General features: G+C 43.3%; 2 protein-coding genes, 1 long non-coding RNA gene, 2 other non-coding genes and 1 pseudogene across 9 annotated transcripts in view; 3 read left to right on the top strand and 3 right to left on the bottom strand.

Annotated features, from left to right (window-relative positions):
- The window catches only part of LOC101886199 (uncharacterized), an 883,799-nt gene that overhangs the window by 512,418 nt on the left and 347,275 nt on the right, over positions 1–24,106 (top strand). The gene's annotated exons all lie outside the window — the stretch shown is intronic.
- The window catches only part of LOC148680953 (uncharacterized), a 217,811-nt pseudogene that overhangs the window by 15,202 nt on the left and 178,503 nt on the right, over positions 1–24,106 (top strand). The window lies entirely within an intron of this gene.
- LOC148680967 (uncharacterized) overlaps positions 1–24,106 on the top strand; it is a 663,035-nt gene that overhangs the window by 562,771 nt on the left and 76,158 nt on the right. The gene's annotated exons all lie outside the window — the stretch shown is intronic.
- On the bottom strand, positions 104–176 carry trnaq-uug (transfer RNA glutamine (anticodon UUG)). The gene has a single exon. It is a non-coding gene; the product is annotated as a tRNA-Gln (tRNA).
- Positions 759–830, bottom strand: trnav-uac (transfer RNA valine (anticodon UAC)). The gene has a single exon. It is a non-coding gene; the product is annotated as a tRNA-Val (tRNA).
- LOC148680963 (protein NLRC3-like) overlaps positions 8,174–24,106 on the bottom strand; it is a 156,759-nt gene continuing 140,826 nt past the window's right edge. For all 4 annotated transcript variants that reach the window (XM_088650082.1, XM_088650083.1, XM_088650084.1 and 1 more), the window contains one exon: positions 8,174–23,452. In XM_088650082.1, the coding sequence (XP_088506208.1) occupies positions 22,917–23,452 (536 nt within the window). In that variant the 3' untranslated portion in view covers positions 8,174–22,916. The remainder of the gene's footprint in view (positions 23,453–24,106) is intronic.

The raw sequence follows: 24,106 nt of genomic DNA, 5'->3' as shown, positions 1-24,106 counted from the left end.
GGCGGCCCCAGAAACTCGATTCACTCCAGAGTAGAACCGAACAACTCCGGCAGGGGCAAACCGCGACTGCACTGCACTGAGAGCAACGCAAAAAATTCCTGAACGAGCCAGCCAGGAGTCGAACCTAGAAACTTCTGATCCAAAGTCAGACGCGTTATCCATTGCGCCACTGGCCCAGTCCACGTGAACATGGAGTTCCTTCAACGCATGCTGTGCTTTGTTGTCATGGCAAGTTGTGGTGTCGATAGGATGCTCTTACACCGAGCATGTGACAGTCCCTCCCAAGAAGAACTGTGATCCAGGCTCTGAGACTTTCTCTTCCCCAGGAGGAGGTTGCAAACGTTAGAGTTATTTTTGTCAGAGCAGCTGCAGCACACCTGGGTGGAGGCCCACAGCTAGACTTGAGGGCAACCTTCAGTCAGACCTTCCCTGGTGGTCTAGTGGTTAGGATTTGGCGCTCTCACTGCCGCGGCCCGTGTTCGATTCCCGGTCAGGGAACTTCCTTTTCACCTCCATGCTGAACTTTGAGCAGTGGTGAACTCATTTGGCAAAGGCAAGAAAGCGGCTCTGAGCGCAAAAGATGTCCTTCGAGCCAGAGTCGAACCAGCGACCTAAGGATTGCCATCATCCCACCTACAGTCCTCCGCTCTATCAACTGAGCTATCGAAGGCTTACGGGGCAGTTCCACAACCACATCGTATAAGGTTGCTGCAGTCCGACCGCTGGCCAAAAAGGACAGATGCAAAAGCACTCAAGCCTTCCCGTACCAGGAGTCGAACCCGGGCCGCCTGGGTGTAAACCAGGAATCCTAACCGCTAGACCATATGGGAACTGCCACTTTGGAAAGCCAGTCTTGGCACAAACTCCAGTTCATTCTGATCGCTGGCACATCCCTGCTCCGCTTGCACAAGTGCCACTCATACACTTACGCACTCTCTCATACACAGTATGCGCCACTGGCCCAGTCTGCACTGTGTGACATATTTGCCGACATATAACAGAGACTGAAACATTGCTCACACTTGTCTGAGGTGGTCATTTTGACTGCAATCTTGTTTTAGGTTGGTACTTTGTTTTTGAATCTTGTTGGCTTTCCGAATGTGTATCTGTGCTGCAGTAGAATGCCTTAGCCTCACAGCAAACATTTTGGTCTACAAGCTGTCACTGCTGTCTTCCCAGGAGAGTGGCTGTACTGGTTTCTTCTGAAAGTCCTGAGGGATGTACAGGACCAAGACATGAGAGCAGTTGGGGCAGACTTTGAACCCAGGGGAGCACCTCACAGGCTATGTGCTGGCAGCCCCAGAAACTTGATCCACTCCAAAGTAGAACCAAACAACTCTGGCAGGGGCAAACTGCAACTGCAGTACACTGACTGAGAGCAATGCAATAAATCCTGAATGGCTTCATTTTCACCTCCATGGTAAACTTCGAGCAGTGTTGCCGATGATCTCTTCACGAAAGCAGCTCTGAATGCAAAAGATGTCCTTCGAGCCGCTCTGTAAAACGTAATAAGACAAACTCTGGCACAGACATCCAGTCTGCATGCTGGAATACACGCTATTATCTCATGGTTGAGACGCAGCTTCAAAAATTAGTTTCAAAACGGAAGTACAAATTTGCTTGAAATAACGCAAAAACAACCAATTTACACTTTTTAGTGAAATATTTGTGTCCTAATAGTGTTTTTAGCAGTGTGGGACACATATATGACTGTCAACAGCTCAAAAAATGTGTTTTGGAGTTTCGTGACCCTTTAAGGTACAATTGGTAGATAAAATTGTAGTGAGTGGTGTTAGTGAGGCCAGCAGGGGGCGCCCAACCTGCGGTTTGTGTGGGTCCTAATGCCCCAGTATAGTGACGGGGACTCTATACTGCTCAGTGAGCGCCGTCTTTCGGATGAGACGTTAAACTGAGGTCCTGACTCTCTGTGGTCGTTAAAAATCCCAGGATGTCCTTCGAAAAAGAGTAGGGGTTTAACCCTGGCATCCTGGCCAAATCTGCCCACTGGCCTCTGTCCATCATGGCCTCCTAACCCTCCCCATATCATGATTGGCATATCATCACTCTGTCTCCTCTCCACCAATCAGCTGGTGTGTGGTGTGCGGTCTGGCGCAAAATGGCTGCCGTCGCGTCTTCCAGGTGGATGCTGCACACTGGTGGTGGATGAGGAGATTCCCCCCCCATTGTGTAAAGCGCTTTGAGTGCCCAGAAAAGCGCTATATAAATGTAACAAATGATATTTATATTATTATTAAAATACACAAATGAAAATCTTTTCTTTTAACTAAGTATATTTTTTATGTTTTGTTGTTTTGTCTCAAATTATTTCATGTAGGACACAAATGCCTCAAATGCAGCTTTAACATCATTGGAATAAATTATATTTTAACATATTCAACTGGAAAAGCAAACATATTAAAAAGGAATAATTATTTACAAGGTTACTTTTATATCTGCATTTTTATAAACTAAAGCAGTTTTGTCCCCAAACCTTTGAAAAATAGTCCATGTTGTCTTTATATTTTTAGATGCTTCATTTATTACTGATTTTACTTTATGCTTTCAAAATATGTAATTATGCAGTTGAAGTGATATTGTGCTTTTTTGCTACATAGTAGAAGTGAACTAGTTTTGTTTTGTGTTAAAGCCACAATGGCCCTGCATAAAAGTGCTTTACTGAGACCTTATAGGCACATTTTGTGCCTGGACTCAACTTAGTATTAGTGGGACCTAACTTGTTAATTACTAAATGCCCACAGAGCATGCTCATAGGACATACTTCTGACTCAGATAGTATACCTATACTTCGCCCATTGTGGCTATATACACTCCACTTTGTGTGGACTTGCTATGGGCCCAAAGTGAACTTCTGTTTCGAGTGGGCCAGCCCACAGTTTGGTCTAGCGACATTGTATATGCTTTTGGTATAGACATGTTTCTTTGGAAATTTGTGCACTAAAACTGTACACTTAAGTACATGAAGGTGAGCTTTAGCAAACAGCATAATACATTCAAAACTATTGTATAATAGGCTAAGACAGACATTAGAAAAGCATACTGTAGAAATAATCCATAAGAATTTTTATGTATTGTACTATAAAACAATCCTATAGGAATGGTTCCAAAATATGACCATAATTCTAATTAAATTCCTTCAAAGAAATCCTATAAGATGCTTCTTTTTTGTCTGTTTGGCAGCGCCACAAAAAAAATTCTGTGAAACCGTGTTAAAACTGTGAAATCTACTTTTTGTTCATGTTGTTTTTTGTTATGTGCGTCAGCAACTCCCTGGATGCGTATTACAGTTCACAAGCAGCAAAAACGGCCCAGTGGCCTAATGGATAAGGCACCAGCCTTCAAAACTGGGAATTGTGGGTTCAAGTCCCACCTGGGTTGTCTTTGATGCAGTTCTTATTAAGTTGGCTGTGCAGCACAATCCAGTGTGACCTTCAAAAAGCTAGGTTCATACCCTTAGGTCAAATAGACATGACAATGGAAAACTCTTTAGAGAATCTGCTTTGTCATTAGGTGTACACACCAGATCGTCTGAATGCAATATGGTATAGGGATCCTAAAGTGCTGTTTTCTGAGTTCTAAGAACTTCCTGAGCCATACAACAGATATGACAAATGCTAGTATTGGCCCAGTGGCCTAATGAATAAGGAATCAGCCTTCAAAGCTGGGGATTGTGGGTTTAAGTCCCATTTGGGTTGTGTTTGTTGGGTTACAAATAAATTGTATGGAAAAAATGCTGACATGTCTCCTCAAAGCTTAGGCGTGATGATCTGAGGTCAATAGTTCGCTTCAAATTCTCAGACTTGCTGCACACTTCAATTAAGATTCACCCAATCTTGCTTGAATTATCCAATCACGTTACGCTCTGGTCATGGAGATCTTGACTTCAAGTACCCTGTGGCTTTCAAATAATGGTCTCATGTTAGGTGGATGATGATGAAATGCAAACAAGAAAATAGCTGCAGACAGGTTGTGATTTCATGTTAACGAGAGTGGCCATGTCTGAAATTTGAAACTCAAGACCAGTCTCACACCATACCCCAGGACCAATGAGACACGAATGTGGATGATTACACAAAGAGAATGTTTGTCCATTAGTTGCAAACCATCTTATTTGATGGAATGCAAACTGGCATCGAGATCCCAAAGTGCAGTTTTCCATGCGTTGGCATCTTGTTGAGGGCATACAAGAGCTCCATGACAAAAACTTGGGAACATGGCCCAGTGGCCTAAAGGATAGGGCATCAGCCTCTGGAGTTGGGCGTTGTGGGTTCAAGTCCCATCTGGGTTGTCTTTGAAGGTCTCACTTCAAGTTGGGAGCAATGTTTGTTGGATGAAACACAGTAGCTGTGAAAACCTCCTAGAGATGTGTTTGCATGTCATTAACTTCCTTCGTTGTCATCCTTATTACAACGATCCATAAACAAATCTAACAACAGATTCATTGCCGCTACTTTCTTTCAAATCAACTCTCTTTTATTGTCACATCATCAGCAGCACGTGTGCTATGATGAGTAAAAAGCTTAGGTGCTGGCTCCAGACAGCACAAAATACAGAGTAATACAGTGCAAAATACAGACAGTGCAAATACAACAACAATGTTAAATTGACAGCGATGTGTACAATGAATAGGTGTCCATATAGTTGTAGGCAGTGTTGCTTCAAGTATGGATTGGTTAAAGTGCAGTGCATGCTACATATTGATGGTGTGCAGTGAGGGTACTGCCATGTCCTCATGCCTAGTATACGTGTTGTGCATCCAGATGAAACGGCATAAGCTGTGGCTCCACAAAAAGAGTTTTACACGCCTGAACAGGGACTTGAACCCTGGACCCTCAGATTAAAAGTCTCAACACAACACAATAGTTTGGCCTCATGTCATGTAGGAGACATTAAATAGATCAATGACAACTGCAGAAGGTATTTCTGTTGTTGTGGAAATGAATGGACACTTAACAATTGAAAAGATTCCTTCCATGCCTTAGAAGCGTGACTTGATCAATGCTTATCTACACAGCATGCTGCATCAAAGGTCCCGTTGCTCATATCGAATCCCTAGTCTTCCACACTTTAGGAAACGTAAGCATTCAGGACGTGCCATTAGCACAGCCTGCACTAAAAGGAGGTTGGAGATTACGGATGGCAACACAGTGCAATGCCAATGTCACCTTGAAAAACCTGCCGTGACCCGGAGTTGCTGCGGCCACAACGCAGAGTACTAACCACTATACGATCACGACGAGCTACGGGAAAGCCACTGGCCCTTCACTCTCTGTCATATGTCTTTAAAAATTGAAGACCCCCAGAGCAGTCAGTTAGCATGCGGTGCCATTTTATTTTTGGTGCTTTTCCCTTCCAGCACAACCCTTTTCCCAAGAAACAATGGAGTTGCAACCAATCATGGAATGTCACAAACTAAACCCTGCGCACTGCCTGGACGTAGTCGGCAGGGTTCGAACCTGCGCGGGGAGACCCCAATGGATTTAGAGTCCATCGCCTTAACCACTCGGCCACGACTACAAGACTGCTTGGATTGCCATGTCCTCATGTCTAGTACACTTGTTGAGCATGCAGATAAATCTTTCGGCAAGCGACAGCTCAACGGTATAAGCTGTGGCTCCACAAAAAGAGCCTTACATACCCAAACAGGGACTTGAACCCTGGACCCTCACATTAAAAGTGTGATGCTCTACTGACTGAGCTATCCAGGCTCCATGGCTTGGCTGTACAAGCAGGCAAAGTGTAGGGTTGTGGTGGGCGCAGACCTTTACAGCACACAAAAGTTTACCGTGAGGTGGGGTTTAGGTTTATGGTTGGTGTAGATGTTGCTAAAACACAACAGTTTACTGTGAGGTTTGGGTTAATGGTTGTTGTAGGTGTAGACATCAGGGGGGTATTCCAGAAAGCTGGGTAAACTTACCATCTGCTAAACCCTGAACTCTCGGTTGATTTACCCAAAACCTGCTTACCGCGAGTATGTTGGTTCCAAAACAGGTGATAAGAGTTAGTTAAATCAACCTCCTGAAGATAACCGCGGGTTAATGCACGTGCACGGCACACACCTGAAGGCATTTTCAGTAGATCGCCGAATTCACGAGTCACCATAGAAAGTCAAGGTGAGAAAAAAGGCAACGCAGAGGCGAAGCTGGAGGTTTTAATCACAGAGATTACACATTTTCCCACCTGCCAGATCATTGCCCAGAATAAACTGAACTCCCTCTACTGGAAGATCAGAACACACTCCAACACAAACATTTCCCGTCACTAATTCAGTTTGCAAATATATCATGTGCAGGGGAACTGTAACACAGCCTGAACCCACCCCCCTTAGTATGACATCAGAACCAGTATAAGAATCGGATAACAAATTTAGAGTGCTTCGAAGCATCAAAGACTGAACTGAACCGGTGTCCCTCAAGATAGTTATTGGTTTAGGAACACTTTCAGCATCATGTGACACCCACCCTGACAGCATAAAAGGTTCAAACCCCCTCTGGTCTGAATTTAAATCTGTCTCCTCTGTAGCTGCACGTATAAACCCCACACTTTTAGGTTTAACTGACACATTTTTCTTTTTCCAGGCCTCACAGTCTGCTATCAAATGATTAGCATCCAAACAGAAAAAACACACCCTACCGTCCCCGGAGCGATTTTGAGGAATCCTTCTATTGCTGAACCCAGCCCCACGCCCTGGTTTAGCATTATTATTGATCCAACCTCTGGCCTGCATTTCAGGACCCTGGACAGCAGCCCTATCAGCACCTTTGACCACAGGAGAGAAAACTGTTCTGTGTGTTAATACAAACTCATCTGCCATTACAGCAGCTGAGGACAGAGACAATACTTTTTGTTCATTCAAATGAATAACAAGATTCTCAGACACGGAGCTCTTAAAGTCCTCTAATAAAACTTGCTCTTTCAATTGCTCAAACGTTGTGGTTTTATTTGAAGCACACCATTTATCAAATAAAGTTCGTTTTTCCCTTGTAAACTCCACAAATGTTTGTCTGTCTGTTTTCTTGTGAGCTCTAAATTTTTGTCTGTATGCCTCCGGCACTAGCTCATATGCACGGAGGACAGTCTGTTTAACAACGTCATAAACAAGATTCTGTTCCACTGGCAACGCGGAGCACACTTCCTGTGCTTTGCCAATTAATTTACATTGCAGCAGGAGAGCCCACATCTCCTTCGGCCACTGCAATGTAGCTGCCACACGCTCAAACACAGTAAAATAACTGTCTACTTCTGCCTCTCTAAATGGTGGAACCAAATTAATATGTTTACTCACATCAAATGCTGGCAAACTCACAGGATCAGTTACGGCAGCAGCAGGACTAGATGAGGCTAGTGCAGGGCCACTGGGTAGCTGAGCAAATGACGGAGAGGTAGGTGAACGTATCGGAGAAACCCCGACCTGCTGAAACAGACCACGATCTCTCTGAAGTCGTTCTCTCTCTATTTCCAGCTCTAGCTCCTTTACCCTAAGCCTTTTACTCTCAGTCTCTGCCCGTTTAACTTCCAATTCCAGTTCCTTCAACTTTATTGCCAACATTGGATCTGACGCGATCACCACAGCATTAGGCTGCGCTTGCGCTGAAGACGGTAACATACGTGGGTCGGCGGAAGAGAGCGGTGCAGATAAAGGCTTCTCGTCGGCCGTGACCGGCGAAGCAGCGCTCGCTTCTGCACCACGCTCTACCGTTTCGTCAGGTAGAATTTGTTGCAAAACCAATGCATCATGTAGATACTTTTTAATCGCTTTTTTAGACTCATTCTGTGACATGGGAATTTTGAAAAAATTTGCAATTTTAATTAAATCATCTTTGCGGCAGCGATTTAATTGTTCCACGTTCGGAGCCAGTGTAAAAGAAATCAAGTCAAACTCCATAATCCAATCCGAATTATTTTTCCCACACCACAAGAGAACAGATAGACAAAAGTTTGACTTACCACCCACATGCAGTCAAGACAGTTGGTTGAAACAGCTGACACAGAGTCGATATATTCCAGTTTCTGCAAACAGTAAAATACATAAACTATTTCCTCTTCTTCTCACAAACCAAGAGACGAGCCCCCAATTTATGTTACGACCTCAAAAATGTCTAGGGCTGAAGTCGAACATATAAATTATAGAGAAAATAAATAAACAGTTAGCAGGTTTGATTTTTTAATGACCTTTGAGGTTATTTTATTGTGAGAAGGTGGAAAAGGTTTGTATTTACAATAAACAAATAAATGAGCGCAAACAAAAAGCTTCAGGGCTGAGCAAGGCCAAAATAACAAACAAAACATTTACTAACTCCACCCCGAAGATAACTTACCTACTGAATCAAAAATAAATGAAGAAAATAAATTACAAATACTTACAGGAACGGGACAGGACGAGAGAGGGAAAAAGAGAGACACACACACACAGCAGCACAGAAACAACCCAATCCGCTCTTGCGTAACAATGACAATGTCATCGAGGTACGCTTTACAATTAGACACTCCACTAAGCACTATATTCATTAAGCGCTGAAAGGTGGCGGGAGCGTTCCGTAGCCCGAAAGCCATCACCAAGTAATTCAGAAAGTCATCTGGCGTCACAAGCTGAAATTTCAGCAGCACGCTCCGTCAAGGTTATTTGCCAGTAACCCTTCAACAGATCTAATTTTGTGACAAAACATGCAGAGCCTACTTTCTTAATACAATCTTCCATTAATGGAAGGGGATAAGAATCGGGTTTCGTCACGGCATTTACCTTTCGGTAGTCCGTGCAGAACCGTTGCGTGCCATCAGACTTAGGAACGAGGATACACGGTGAGCTCCACGCGCTTGATCTCGGGACTGCGAGACCATTCGTGACGAGATATTTAACCTCATCTCCCATTACCTTCCGTTTAGCAGGATTCACGCAGTAAGCACTCTGTTTAATAGGCCGGCATTCGCCCACGTCTATATCGTGCTTCAATACTGAAGTTCGTGAGGGGACATCTAAAAATAGTGAAGGGAAACAATTAATTAAATCAAGCATTTCGCTTTGCTGGATATCAGACAAATGCAACAACTGTGACTTTAAAACACTAAGAGCCTGGGAATTATTCAATTTGCCACACGAAATTAAGGACTTCAGCATACTTAGACCGTCTTCATCTGAGCCACTGTCAGAAGTGATCACGACAGCCACAGGAGCGATTACAGAGCTTTTTGACTCCAAATCATCTTCACGACTCACGTAATGCTTCAACATGTTAATGTGACACACACGGCATTTTCTACGTCTGTCGGGTGTGCGCACAACATAATTCGTGTCACTCAGCTTTTTATCAATGACATACGGTCCAGAAAACTTCGCCTCTAATGCAGCACCTTGAACTGGCAACAAGACCAAGACTTTATCACCTGTAGAAAATGAACGAGACACAGCCTTTTTATCATAGCGCTCTTTCATTTTTGCCTGAGCATTCCCCAAACTAATCTGAGCTAGTTTACACGCATTGTGCAAACGCTCGCGAAAAGTACAAACATAATCAAGAAGATGACACTCTTGTTTTGGCTCTGAAACCCACGACTCATGTAATAATTTTAAGGGCCCTCGAATATCGTACCCGAAAATTAATTGGGCCGGGCTGAAGCCCAATGACTCCTGGACGGACTCACGGATCGCAAATAATAATAAAGACAACCCCTCATCCCAGTCTTTGCTCGACTCAGCGCAGTATTTACTCAACATGGACTTCAAGGTTTGATGGAACCTTTCTAATGCCCCCTGAGATTCCAGATGGTAGGCACTCGATTTAACGTGTTTGATGTTCAGTTGAGAAAGCACTTGTTTGAACACTCGGGACATAAAGTTTGTGCCCTGGTCAGTCTGGATCACTTTTGGAAAACCAAAGGTGGAAAAAAATGTGATCAGTGCTTTTAAAATAACTTTCGCTTTTAATGAGCGCAACGGTATAGCCTCTGGGTAGCAAGTAGTGGTGCACATGAGGGTGAGCAAATAAATGTGCCCAGATTTTGTGTGTGGGAGTGGACCAACACAATCTAAAATCACTCGTGAGAAGGGCTCATCAACGACTGGAATAGGTTTAAGAGGTGCAGGCGGTATTTTCTGATTAGGTTTTCCCACAACCCATGAACGACAATATTTTGCAACGTCTGCTTTCATTCCAGGCCAGAAGAAATATCGCAAAATACGATGGTACGTTTTGGTAATGCCCAAATGTCCAGCGACATTATCATGTGCCACACTCAGAACCTGTCTGCGTAAACATTTAGGTACCACCAACTAAAAAACAACATCCCAGCCTAAACCATCAGACACTGTAGGAGTCCACTTTCTTTTTAACACATCGTCGTCCCAAAAATACCCTATCGGCTTATTTTTAATCGCCTCCGCAGTTAAAGCGGTAGTTCGGCAACGTGACAAAGAGGAGTCATTTTTCTGTTCAACAGAAATCAGCACCTTATCCGCAGACAGCGGGAGGTCATCCGATAGCGATTCAGCACCACAGGTCGTGGACAGCGAATCAGCACCCTGCGTCTCAAGTGTCACGTCTTGCGCGCTGCCAATAAAAGTGTCAGATAGATCAATCATATCGCCGAATTTACGAGCTTGCGCTCGCGTGATTACGCAAGCAGAAAAGACGGTCGGAAATTCAGAAACTAAATCATTAGAATTAGCAGTTTCCCAAAGAGGATTCTCAACAACCTCTGGATATGGAAGAACTTTTCCTCCGGCTAAATCATTACCAATGATAACAGCAACACCCTTCACGGGCAACTGGTGACGAACAGCCAGTTTCACAAATCCGGTTACCAAATCAGACTGAATGTATACCTTATGCAGTGGCACTTTCAGAACCCCTAACTCAATCCCCTGAATAAGGACATCAGATCCACAATAACTTTCGTCCGAAAAATGTAACGAATCAAATAATACAAAGGACTGTACAGACCCTGTATCTCGAAGAATGGCTACAGGAACTGAATCTTGTGCCAATCCACTCAGAGAAATCGTTCCCTGACACACAAATGGATCATACAAAGCATCAATATCCGAATCGGGCTTGCTTTCCCTACTAACGAAGCCAACACTCTTAGCTGCCTTTACCTGATTTTTCTTTCTCAAACTAGGGCACATGGAAATTAAATGACCTAAATCGTGGCAGTAGAAGCATTCGCGAGATTCCGCAGTTTTTACCTGCTTTAGCGATTTTGAAGCTTTTCCATTTTTCTCAAAGACTGGCGAAAAATTTGACTCACGACGTGAAACAAACGTGCTCTTGTGCGTCAAAACAAACTCATCCGCGCAAACGGCGGCTTCAGCAAGAGTCGAAATTTTTTTCTCATTCAGAAAAACAACAATTTTGTCCGGCAACGAATTTTTAAAATCCTCAATCAAAATTAGTTCACGAAGTTGCTCAAAATCAGTGACTTTACTGCAGTGACACCACTTATCGAATAGCATGCTCTTCTCCCGAGCATACTCCACAAAAGTTTGACTGGAACCCTTCGAATGCAAACGAAATTTTTGCCTATAGGCCTCGGGGACTAATTCATATGCTTTCAGCACCGCACTTTTCAGTTTATCATAATCCAAGCTGTCGTTAACAGACAAAGCGGAACTAACCTCTTGGGCTTTTCCCGTTAATTTGCACTGAATCAGAAGAGACCAAGTCTCTTTCGGCCAGCGCAACGCCACAGCTATTCGCTCGAAAGCGCCGAAATATGAATCCACTTCGTTATCCCGAAATGGGGGTACGAGAGTAACATGACGACTGATGTAAAAGTCAGCATAATTATTAGAGGACACAGGCAACGAATTAACCGGGGTTGGATTAGAATTAACAGCAAGTGAAGCAGATGGTGAAACAGTAGGTATAGGAGACAATTTAGGAGGCAAGACTGGTGAACGACGGTCAGCTTGCGTTTCTAACTCGCATTGCCTAAAACGTAGAAGCTGAGTAGTATGTTCCTGACGCTTAATTTCGAGATCTACATCGGGGAAAATAAGTATTTGACACATCAACATTTTTATCAGTAAGGGGATTTCTAAGTGGGCTACTGACACAAAATTCCTACCAGATGTAGCCATCAAGCCAAATATTGAATTCATACAAAGAAATCAGAACATTTAAGTATACAAGTTGAGTCATAATAAATAAAGTGAAATGACACAGGGAATAAGTATTGAACACATGAAGATAACAAGGTGCAAAATGGCATAGAAAGTCAGGAGATCTGTCAGTATTGAGAGAAAAACCCTGCTCCCTATCAGTACTAATTGATATCAGCTGCTTTAGTCCTAATTGATGGCCTATAAAGGCTTCTCATTACTCAGGAGGCACACAGGAAAGACTTCATGATGGGTAAAAACAAAGAACTCTCTCAAGATCTGCGTAGTCTTATCGTTGAAAAGCATTTTGATGGGAATGGTTATAGGCGCATTTCCAGAATGCTGAATGTTCCTGTGAGCACTGTGGGGGCTATTATCCGGAAATGGAAAAAGCATAAGTTAACCATAAACCGGCCACGATCAGGTGCTCCACGTAAGATCCCTGTCCGAGGAGTCCAAAGAATAATCAGGAGAGTTCTCCAAGAGCCAAGAACCACTCGGGCAGAACTTCAGGAAGACCTCGCATCAGCGGGTACTATTGTTTCAAAGAAAACTATAAGCAATGCACTGAACCACCATGGCATCCATGCACGCTCACCACGCAAGACTCCATTGCTGAACAAAAAGCATGTTGAGGCCCGGTTAAAGTTTGCGAAACAGCATTTGGAGAAGCCTGTGGATTATTGGGAAACTATAGTATGGTCAGATAAGAGCAAAATTGAACTTTTTGGCAGTCATTCTACACATCATGTTTGGAGAAGAAATGGCACTGCCCACCACCCCAAGAACACTATACCAACAGTTAAGTTTGGGGGTGGAAGCATCATGGTTTGGGGCTGCTTTTCAGCAAGGGGTACTGGCAGACTTCATGTTATTGAAGGTAGGATGAATGGAGAAATGTACCGGGACATTCTGGATAAAAATCTGCTGCCATCTACCAGAAAGCTGAAAATGAAAAGAGGGTGGACATTTCAGCAAGACAATGATCCCAAACACAAGGCCAAGGAAACAATGAAGTGGTTTCAAAGAAAGAAAATCAAGTTGCTTGAATGGCCCAGTCAATCACCTGACCTAAATCCCATAGAAAATCTATGGAGAGAACTGAAGATCAAAGTTCATAAAAGAGGCCCAAGGAACCTTCAAGATTTAAAGACCGTTTGTGTGGAAGAATGGGTCAGAATCACTCCTGAGCAATGCAGACGACTGGTCTCTCCATACAAGAGGCGTCTAGAAGCTGTGATCACCAACAAAGGCTTTTCTACAAAGTATTAAGTAAAGTGTGTTCAATACTTATTCCCTGTTTCATTTCACTTTATTTATTATGACTCAACTTGTATACTTAAATGTTCTGATTTCTTTGTATGAATTCAATATTTGGCTTGATGGCTACATCTGGTAGGAATTTTGTGTCAGTAGCCCACTTAGAAATCCCCTTACTGATAAAAATGCTGATGTGTCAAATACTTATTTTCCCCGCTGTAATTGTTTCAACTGAATTGCCCATTTTAAATCATCTAAATTTGTTCCACTTGGCGAATGCAACATAGAATCATCTGTCGCGTGGCTATCAGCACCGGCGTCTTTTTGCGCTGCTCCAGCAGGCCGAGGCTGTAAAACGCCTTGCTGCACCAACGAATCATAAATTAAATCTCGCACTTCTTTTTTCTTCACGCCGGCGTGGGAGCCTATAAGACAGCAGAAAACAGCAAGGAGGCGGGACAAAAGAAAAAGAGTACAATCCGCAATAATAAAAAAAAATAAATAAACTTCAGTCGTAACAGGTAGACACATGTTACTCTGTGTGACAAGGAGGCAAATCAGCTTCTAACTGATGAGGGTTATTTTACCTTTATCTAACTCTAGAATTTTAACACTTTATTCTGAATTACCACAACACTTGAAATTTAACACCAATGAATTTGCTGTGTACTATAATTGTTAATTCTGTGGAGATTAGGAGTGCCTATTGGCATTTTCATACGTCCCTTTTAAAAGATGAGGAATTTATTGAAATCTTTTCTTTTTTTTTTGGAGGAATTATACAGAAGAAAAACATCTTTATTCTTCACTGCAGCAATGGTGGGATTGTGGCAAGATTCACATTAAACAATTATGCCAAGAATACACTTTTAATGTCACTAAAGGAGCTACTGAATCCATGAAGAAATTAGAGGATGAGCTAACAGACCTGTTTAACACAACAGCAGCTACAAGCAGTGATCAATCTGAAACCCGGAAATCAAACACAGATTTGCTGGCTGATCTTAGAGGAGTAAAAGCACAAGGAGCATTCATTCATTCAGGTTTTCAACATTACACAAATGGAGGCTCCTTCTAAGCTTTTTTTTTTTTGTCTAGAACAGAAAAATGGCCAAAGTGGAATTATTCAATAGCTAAAAATAATGCAGGAGAGGAACTTTATAATCCAGTGACATACGAAAACATGCTGTTCACTTTTATTCACAATTATACAGATCATATAGAAGATAAAGATCTCCCAAACACTGATGAAGAATCTAATGCCATGCTTGAGCTCTCATTGTCACAGAATGAATTACACACAGCGGTAATGAGTATGGAAAGTGGAAAGACACCAGGTATTGATGAATCTCAGTAGATCTCTATAAATCTTTGTGGTCTGTGATAGGTGATGATGTTCTTTTGGTTCTTAATGACAGTTTGAATAAAGGTTTACTTCCATTAAGCTGCAGAAGAGCTGTAATTACTTTGTTACCAATAAAGGAGACTTGCAAAGAAGAAGCAACAGGAGACCAGCATCACTTTAGTGCACCCATTAAAAAATACTGTCAAAGGCATCAGCTACACGATTGAGTAAGGTAAAAGGTCAAGTAATACACCAAGATCAACATTTTTTTATAGCTGTCACACAACCAGCGATCGCTTCCCAGAGGATCGCTGGTTTTCACATGAACTCTCAGGACTTCCGCATTTCCCAGGACTACATTTTCATCCATGCACTGTTCCCAAACACGCACGTCTGTTCATTCATCTTTCCTGATTGCATCACCAGCTGAGCCTTGTTCACAGACTGATTTCATCCCATTCATAAGCCACTCTCTCACGCTACCAGTTTGCCGAGTCTTGTTTTCCCTAGTGTTACATTACAACGTGTTTCCCTGTCTTGTTTCTCCGTGTCTCAATCCTAGTCCTGTCCCTTGTTATCCTGTTTAGCCGCCTGCCGTATGACCTTTTGCCTGTTTAAACGTTTATGATTCTGGACTGTCTATATATACCCGTTTGCACCTGATGACCACTGCTTGCCTGACATTTGAATAAACTGCATATTGGATCTTACCTCCTGGTGTCTCCTGTCACTCCACCCCAGTCGTGGTTACAGAAGACTCGGCCAGAACATGGATCCAGCAGGTATTCAATTCATGCGCCTCCGTCAGGATGCCCGGTCTATTGATAAGTATGTGGAGGACTTTATTAATCTGGCCCACCGTACCACCCTGGATGAGGTATGTCTCAGGATATTTTTTCATGGAGGACTTTCTGAGCCGTTGTATTCCATGATGCCACTGCACAATCCCCACTGGACGCTAGCACAATTTATCGATCTGGCTCTCCAAATGAGTGGATCTTCGTTCACCATAGGAGAGGTGGGCGAAAATCCAAAATCTCTTTTGGGGGGGGGCTGTAGAGAGCAAGACCCGCTGGCTACGGGGCTTGCGACCCATTGTCCACAGCCAGCTCACAAGATAGCCGCTCCCAGTCAGCCAGCTCACAAGATGGCTTCCAGTACAAAGTCTGTTCCTGCTCCTGAAAGGCCATCTCCAGAGCTGCCATTCCCTCCAGTGCTGCCATTCCCTCCAGTGCTGCCATTCCCTCCAGTGCTGCCAGACCCTCCAGTGCTGCCAGACCCTCCAGTGCTGCCAGATCCTCCAGAGCTGTCAGACCCTCCAGAGCTGCCAGATCGTCCAGTGCTGCCAGATCCTCTAGAGCTGCCACCGCCAGAGCTGCCACCGCCAGAGCTGCCACCGCCAGAGCTGCTGCAGCCAGCGCCTCAGCCAGAGCCTACGCCGCAGCCAGCGCCTCAGCCAGAGCCGACGTCGCAGCCAGCGCCTCATCCAGAGCCGACACCGCCGCCAGCGCCTCAGCCAGAGCCGACGCCGCCGCCTGAGCTTCCCGAGTGGTCGCCGCCGCCGCCTGAGCTTCCCGAGTGGTCGCCGCCGCCGCCGCCTGAGCTTCCTGAGTGGTCGCCGCCTAAGCTTCCCGAGTGGGCGCGGTCGCCGCCTGATCTTCCCGAGTGTCCGCCGCTGCTTGAGCTACCCGAACGGTCACAGCTCCTCGCCCTGTCGGCGCCATCCAGACAGCTCACCCAGCCGGCGTCATCCAGACTCCTCGCCCTGCCGGCTCCCTTCAAGCCTCCAACCCTGCCGGCTCCTCGCAGTACTCCAGGTCCTTCGCTGCCACACGATCCAGGACCACTGCAGCTCCACTCTCCGGGTCTTCCGCAGCTCCACGCCCCAGGTACGCCCCAGCTGCATGGTCCTGGCCCTCCATCCCTCCCCCTGTTCCGCCTCCCGCCTGAACAGTAGTGGAGTGTCTGGAATCCACTCCTAGAGGGGGGGCTATGTCACACAACCAGCAATCGCTTCCCAGAGGATCGCTGGTTTTCACATGAACTCTCAGGACTTGCGCATTTCCCAGGACTACATTTTCATACATGCACTGCTCCCAAACACGCACGTCTGTTCATTCATCTTTCCTGATTGCATCACCAGCTGAGCCTTGTTCACAGACTGATTTCATCCCGTTCATAAGCCACTCTCACGCTACCAGTTTGCCGAGTCTTGTTTTCCCTAGTGTTACATTACAACGTGTTTCCCTGTCTTGTTTCTCCGTGTCTCGATCCTAGTCCTGTACCCTTGTTATCCTGTTTAGCCACCTGCCATTCGACCTTTTGCCTGTTTAAACGTTTATGATTCTGGACTGTCTATATATACCCGTTTGCACCTGATGACCACTGCTTGCCTGACATTTGAATAAACTGCATATTGGGTCTTACCTCCTGGTGTCTCCTGTCACTCCACCCCAGTCGTGGTTACAATAGCGAATAGATCAATATTTTACAATATTTATTTGGTTAGAGATGTTTTAGAAGTTATCCAGTATTAATTGTGGACTGATCTCTTTAGAGCAAGAGAAAGCGTTTGACCGTATACAACATGAATATTTAATAAAGCTTTTAGAAATGTTTGGTTTGAGCCCAGCTTCTGTAAATATGATCAATGTTTTGTACAGAGACATTCAAAATGTATTAAAAGTCAACGGTGGTCTGAGTGCTGCTTTTACAGTACAGAGAGGAGTTAGACAGGGATGTGCTGTGTCGGGGATGTCGTACACACTGGCTATCCAACCTGTGCTGAATAAACTAAGCTCTGAGATAAAGGGTGTGTGTATTACTCATTGTGACGTTTCTTTGCTTCTTTCTGCTTATGCTGATGATGCTGTTGTTTCATATCGAATGCGGAAGATATTCAGAAACTGGATTTTATTGTAAGTGATTTTCAGAAGATCTCCTCTTCTAAAGTCAACTGGGAAAGAGTGAAGCCCTGCTTGTGGGCAGCTGGAGCGGTGTCCCTCCCAAGTTACCTGGAGGTTTGACATGGAAGAAAGGTGTCTTGAAATACCTCGGGTGAAGATGACTGTGTTCAGAAGAACTGGAATGGCACGCTTGAGAAAATCCAAAGACTTCTACAACAATGGAAATGGTTACTTCCCCAGTTATCGTATAGAGGCCGCACACTTATAGTTAACAGCTTGGTGGATCCACTATATGGCACAAGCTGGCGTGTGGAGACCCCCCTATTGGTTTACTACCGAATCTTCAAAGAGAGATGGTCATTTTTTTCTGGGACAACCTACATTGGATCCCTCAAAGTGTTCTCTTCTCACCAAGAGATGAAGGAGGTCAAGGCTTGGTTGATCTTGTGAGTAGAGGAGCAGCGTATAGACTGCAGGTCATTCAGAGACTATTGTTTGGGCCCAAGAGTTTTGAAGAGCCTGTGGTTTTTGTCAGGAGATGACACTCCAGGATTGATGGACATATTAGTATCCAAAACAATGCCACGATTGAGAGACATTGTTGACAAAGCAGGCACTGGACTGAGTGAATCTTGCTAAATGTATGGAAATAGAATCAGTAAGGTTTGCACAGGAACTCTTAGATGAACTGAGTGTGATGTTGAATGAAAAACACTGCTGGAGAGTTCTAGTCGGGATCTTTTTATCCTAGATGACGAGGAGTTTTCCCTGATATAAGAATTGAAGCTGTTGTTGGAGATGTTGGGGATAATAGTCCATCGCTGTGTTTTAATGAAAGTGCTGATGTTAGTTCAGCCGAAGGTGAAATATTTGACAGAGATATTGTGGAAATAAATAACAAGCACATTTTAAAAGACAGAACTGACACGGTATGGAGAAACACACTGGCAGTAGAAGTCATGAAAGCAGAATGATCTATAAAGCAGCATTGATGAGAAGAGGAGGACACTTGCAGTGGAGAATATTTCATGCTGCTTTAGCTGTGAACACAAATGAGCCCTAATATCAGTGAGACGTGTCCATTTTGTCCAGAGAGAGAAACTATTGTTCATTGTTTTACAGAGTGTACGAGACTTTCTCCACTGTTTAATATCCTGACTGCTTTATTTTCACCAATGCCTCATTTCTGTTCAAAACAGGTTTTTATTTGAGGTTTTCAGTAAAGCAAATGCAGAAATACAAATGTCCACTAATTCAGTTCTTATTGGCCAAGCAAAACGAGCAATCTGTGTTTCTAGGAGAAATGAAATCAACAAAGAAATGGACAAAACACTGCATCTATTATTAAACACAGGAGTACATCTAGAAGTGTTGAGGATTTAATGACTTTAACTTATAATAACACATTATTATTCAATATATCATATTAATACTCAATATACCACATTATGATTTAATATATCACATTATTATTCAATATATCACTTATTTATTTAATATATCACTTTATTATTCAATTCATCACATTATTATTTAATGTATCATATTATTATTCAACATATCACATCATTTATATACTATTATTCATTTATAACAATAAAAATAATAATAATCTGTAAATTTAACAATCAACATTTTAGGATAAAACAGTAATAAAAACAATAATAATCAGTATATTTACAATGATTCATTTATAATAGTCTAGGTGTGTGTGTTTGCTGGCGCATCACTGATGTTTTTCTTGGTCTGCTCTCTCTGTTTGTGACAGGCATTAATGTATTGGGCCGCTAGAAGGACACACTCAGTTTTTACACTAGTAAACACTGCAGCTGTGTTGTATTGTCTGACTCAGTGAATTGTGGGTAAATGCTCTGTAGTTTGGTGTAGAATGTTTCTCTGATGTGCTGATAGTTTGTGCAGCGGGTGAGGAAGTGTTCCTCCGTCTCCACCTCTGCCTGGGCACAGTGTGGGCGGATCCATCTCTCTCTGGGTTGCCAGTTCTGTCTGTATTGGCCCGTCTCTACAGTCAGACTGTGAGCACTCAGCCTGTATTTGCTCATTGTTGTTCTTAGTTTACTGTCCTTTACTGCACTCAGATATGTTGCTGTGCTATAATCTCTATTTAGCTCTAAATAACATTAAAGTTGAGTTTGTTTTCCAGCTGCTTCATTCCAGTAAATCAGACACTTTTCTGTTCCTGCATTTATCTTCTGATTGGGCTTAATTCTGTGGATGAGGGTGTCCGTGTCCTGATGCTGCCTGCTGTTAGTCATATTGGTTGTGTTGGTTTGTGTCTGCAGAGTTTTGAGGGCTTTAAAATGATAAGAGTTGGGGTCACTCATTTTAATGTTTTTTCAATATTTAACGGATTGTTTCTCAACGCGCATGAGTAGAGGATACTCGCCTATTTCTGCCCTGCATGCATTGCTGGCTGTGTTCCTCTGTACCCTGAGGATGCTCCTACAGAACTCTGCATGTAGACTTTCAGCTGGATTCTTATCCCACTGATCAAACTCATGACTGAGGAGAGGACGCCACACTGCACTCCCATATAGAACTATAGGTTCAATCACTGACTGGAACATTTGAGCCAGATTCAAATTGGAATTTCTATTTGTGTTGATGTTTTAATGGTGTAAAAGGCCATTCTTGCCTTCTCTTTTAGTTTATTCACAGCCAGATACAGTTTTCCATTAGCACTTATTTTCAACCCAAGGTTTGTGTAGCTTATGGCAGGTTCAGTTTTTGTCCTACCAAGGGTGAAGTTGTGTTTCTTTCCCTGACATCTAGGTTTTTTCTGGAATATTAGGGTTTTAGTTTTCTTTGGGTTAACGGTCAAGTCCCAGGTCTGACAGAAGCTGTGCAGGATATCCAGCTGCTGCTGTAGACCCTCATCTGTTGGAGACAGCAGCACCAGATCATCTGCAAACAGCAGGACATCACACACTGGAGTCGTATAGTGTGAGACCCGGTGTATCTGCTTGCCAATTGATTGATGTAAATATTGAAGAGGGTTGGTGACAGTGGACAGCCCTGTCTCACACCCCATCCCTGACTGAAGAACTCTGTTCGCTTATTTCCTATATTAATTGCGCATTGACTGTTGGAATAAATTGTTTTTATTATGTTGTATGTTTTACCGCTGATACCTGATTCTAGAAGTTTAGACAGCAAGCCTTCATGCCAAATTTAATCAAATGCTTTCTGAAAATCTACAAAGTTTTGATGGACGTATTTGTCAATCAGAGTCTGAAGGGTGAAGATATGGTGTGATGTTCTGTAATTTGGCAGAAACCCAATCTGACTTTTGCTGAGGACATCGTGCTCTGTAAGGAAGCCTATGAGTCTGGTGTTGATGATACTGCAGAACAGCTTCCCCAGATTACTGCTCACACAGATGCCTCTGTAATTATCAGGGTCTGAATTTGTCTTCACTCTTGAATATGGGCGTTATTAATCCTTTATTCCATGTGTCAGGGAAATGACCAACACCCAGAACCAAATTAAACAGTTGCATTACAGCCAATTGGAGTTTGTGATTTGTGTTTTAAATCATTTTATTAAGGAGACCGCCTGTACCACTTGCCTTTTCTGTTGGTAGGACTTGTATGTTATCTAGTAGCTCTTTTTCTGTAATTGGTTAGTCTAACGGATTTTGGTATTTGCCAAATATTTGCTTTGTATGGGTTAATTTATTATATATAAGCGATTGTTCTGTACTCATGTTTATTTTACTAAACAGTTTTTCAAAGTGGTTTTTCCAGGTGTCTCTGTTTTGTATTGTTAGCTGTTCACGTTTCTGTTTATTAAGGAGGTTCCAGTTCTGCCAGAAACTGTTTGAGTCAACAGATTCTTCAATTGTTTTGAGCTGTTTTTGGGTGTACTCTTCTTTCTTTTTTCAGATGGTGTTTTAATATTTTTTAAGCTCCTCGTAGTACCGAAGACATAAATCTGTATTCTCTGGTTGTCTGTGTTTTTGATTTGCTAGTCGTCTTAGTTTTTTCCTTATTGTTTTAAAATCAAAGTCAAACCATTTTCCATTATCTTGTTTCTGTTTAAAGGTTTTCTTAGCAGTTTTAATATTAGACATCATTGCCAAATAATGAAAAATGTCATTTATGTTTTCTACAGCGAGATTAACAGCATCTTCATTTTTCATATTTCATATTTTCCATAAATGTATCCAAAAGTAAACCTATTTGGGGGACTTCAATTGAGTTCCTGTATTTCTCAGAGCTGTCTTGTACCCATCTATAATTATTTTAATGTTACACAATTTACTGGATTGTGAAAATATATTAGTATTCTTGTTCCTTTTTATATAAAGTGTAATTTGGCTGTGATCTGATAGAGGCGTTAGGAGTTTAACAGTGAATGCACTGAAAAAGGACAGATCTAAATCTGTGATCATGTAGTCAACTGTTGAGCTGTAGGTGTATCTGCCCAGAGAGTCTCCTCTCACCCTACCATTGACCAGATACAGACCGAGGCTTCGACAGAGCTCAAGTAGGAGCTTTTTCACACACAGTTTCTCTCTCACACGCGCGCGCACACACACACACACACACACACGCACATACACGCACGCACATACACGCACACACACATGCACAAACACAGACACACACAGACACATGGACTCAAACATACACACACACACACACAGCAGTGAACATGCGCGCACACACACATACACAAACAATAGTAAACCTGTTCATACACACACACACGCATGCACACACTCTTGTTTTCTCACACACATACACACTCTTTCTCTCTCACACACATACACACACACGCACGCACATACACACTCAAACACATGCACAAACGCACACACACACACACACACACAAACACTCTCTCATACACACACATGCACATACACACACATGTACGCACACACGCACACAAACTCTCTCGCACGAACACACACTCACACATGCACTCAAACATACACACACTCTTTCTCTCTCTCTCTCTCACACACACACACACACACACACACACTCTTTTACACACATACACACGCACACTCTCTCTCTCTCTCTCACACACACACACACACACACACACACAGGCACATACACTCACTCACACAAACACTCTCTCACACAGACACACACACAAACTCTTTCTCTCTCACACACACACAACAGTAAACAAATGCACACACACATACACAGCAGGGAACATACACACACACGCACACACACACACACACACACACACACACACACTGCTGTTGACTGCTCCTGCAGAGGATTCTGTGTAAATCTCTCGTCAGTCTTCAGCTCAGTTTCACTGATGATCCAGGATAATAAAGCCTAAACCCAGGGTAAAGTGGCTCAGTGAATGTGGTCTGGACTGAGTGGATGAGGCTCATTGTGTCTCTATAGATGTTGTAGAAGATCAGAGTTCCTGCACTGTGATCCACAAACACTCCTATTCTACCGCTGAGCGGCTCCACTGGGAGATCAGTGCGTGTGTCATTGTGTATGAATGAGGAACTGGAGGAAAAGCAGATCAAACTCCAGGACTGAGCATTTAATCCAAACACACACTCAACACCTCTTCCCTTCCTCCTGATGCTCTTATATGACACTGATATACACACACCATCATCTCCACTCCAGTCAATCTCCCAGTAACAGCGTCCACACACACTCTCTCTGCACAACACCTGACGACAATAATAACCATCAAATCTGTCTGGATGATCAGGATACGGCTGATTCTCTCTCACACTCTTCACCTCTCTGTTCTCCTCAGACAGAATGAGTTGAGTGTGTGCTGTGTTTGAATCCAGAGTGAGGAAACAGACATCTGAACACAAGAACACACACATTTACAACCACAGCTGTGTGTGTGTGTGTGTGTGTGTGTGTGTGAGAGAGAGAGAGAAAGTGTGTGTGTACGAGTGTGTGTGTGTGTGAGTGTATGTGTGCGTGTGTGTGTTTAAGTGAGTTTGTGTATGTGTGAGAGAAAGAGAGTGTGTGCGTGCGTGCGTGTGTGTGTGTGTGTGAAAAAGAGAAAGTGTGTATGTCCGGTTGTGTGTGTGAGTGTATGTGTGCATTTGTGTGTGTAAGTGAGTTTGTGTATTTCTGTGTGTGTGTGTGTGTGTGTGGGAGAGAGAGAGAGTGTGCGCATCTTTGTGTGTGTGTGTGTGTGTGAGAAAGTGTGTGTGAGAGAGTGTGTGTGTGTAAGTGAGTTTGTGTATGTGTGTGTGTGTGTGAGAGAAAAAGAGAGTGTGTGCGTGTGTGTGTGTGAGAAAGAGAGAGAGTGTGTGTGTGTGTGTGAGAAAGAGAAAGTGTGTATGTCCGATTGTGTGTGTGAGTGTATGTGTGTGTGTAAGTGAGTTTGTGTATTTGTGTGTGTGTGTGGGAGAGAGAGTGTGCGCATCTTTGTGTGTGTGTGAGAGAGAGAGAGTGTGTGTGTGTGTGTGTGTGAGAAAGTGTGTGTGAGAGAGTGTGTGTGTGT

The sequence above is a fragment of the Danio rerio genome, chromosome 4 (assembly GCF_052040795.2).
Source record: "Danio rerio strain M-AB ecotype USA chromosome 4, GRCz13ab, whole genome shotgun sequence".
NCBI classification, from domain to species: domain Eukaryota; kingdom Metazoa; phylum Chordata; class Actinopteri; order Cypriniformes; family Danionidae; genus Danio; species Danio rerio.
The sequence above is the reverse complement of the archived record's forward strand: the minus strand, read 5'-3'. Positions and strand labels throughout refer to the sequence as shown.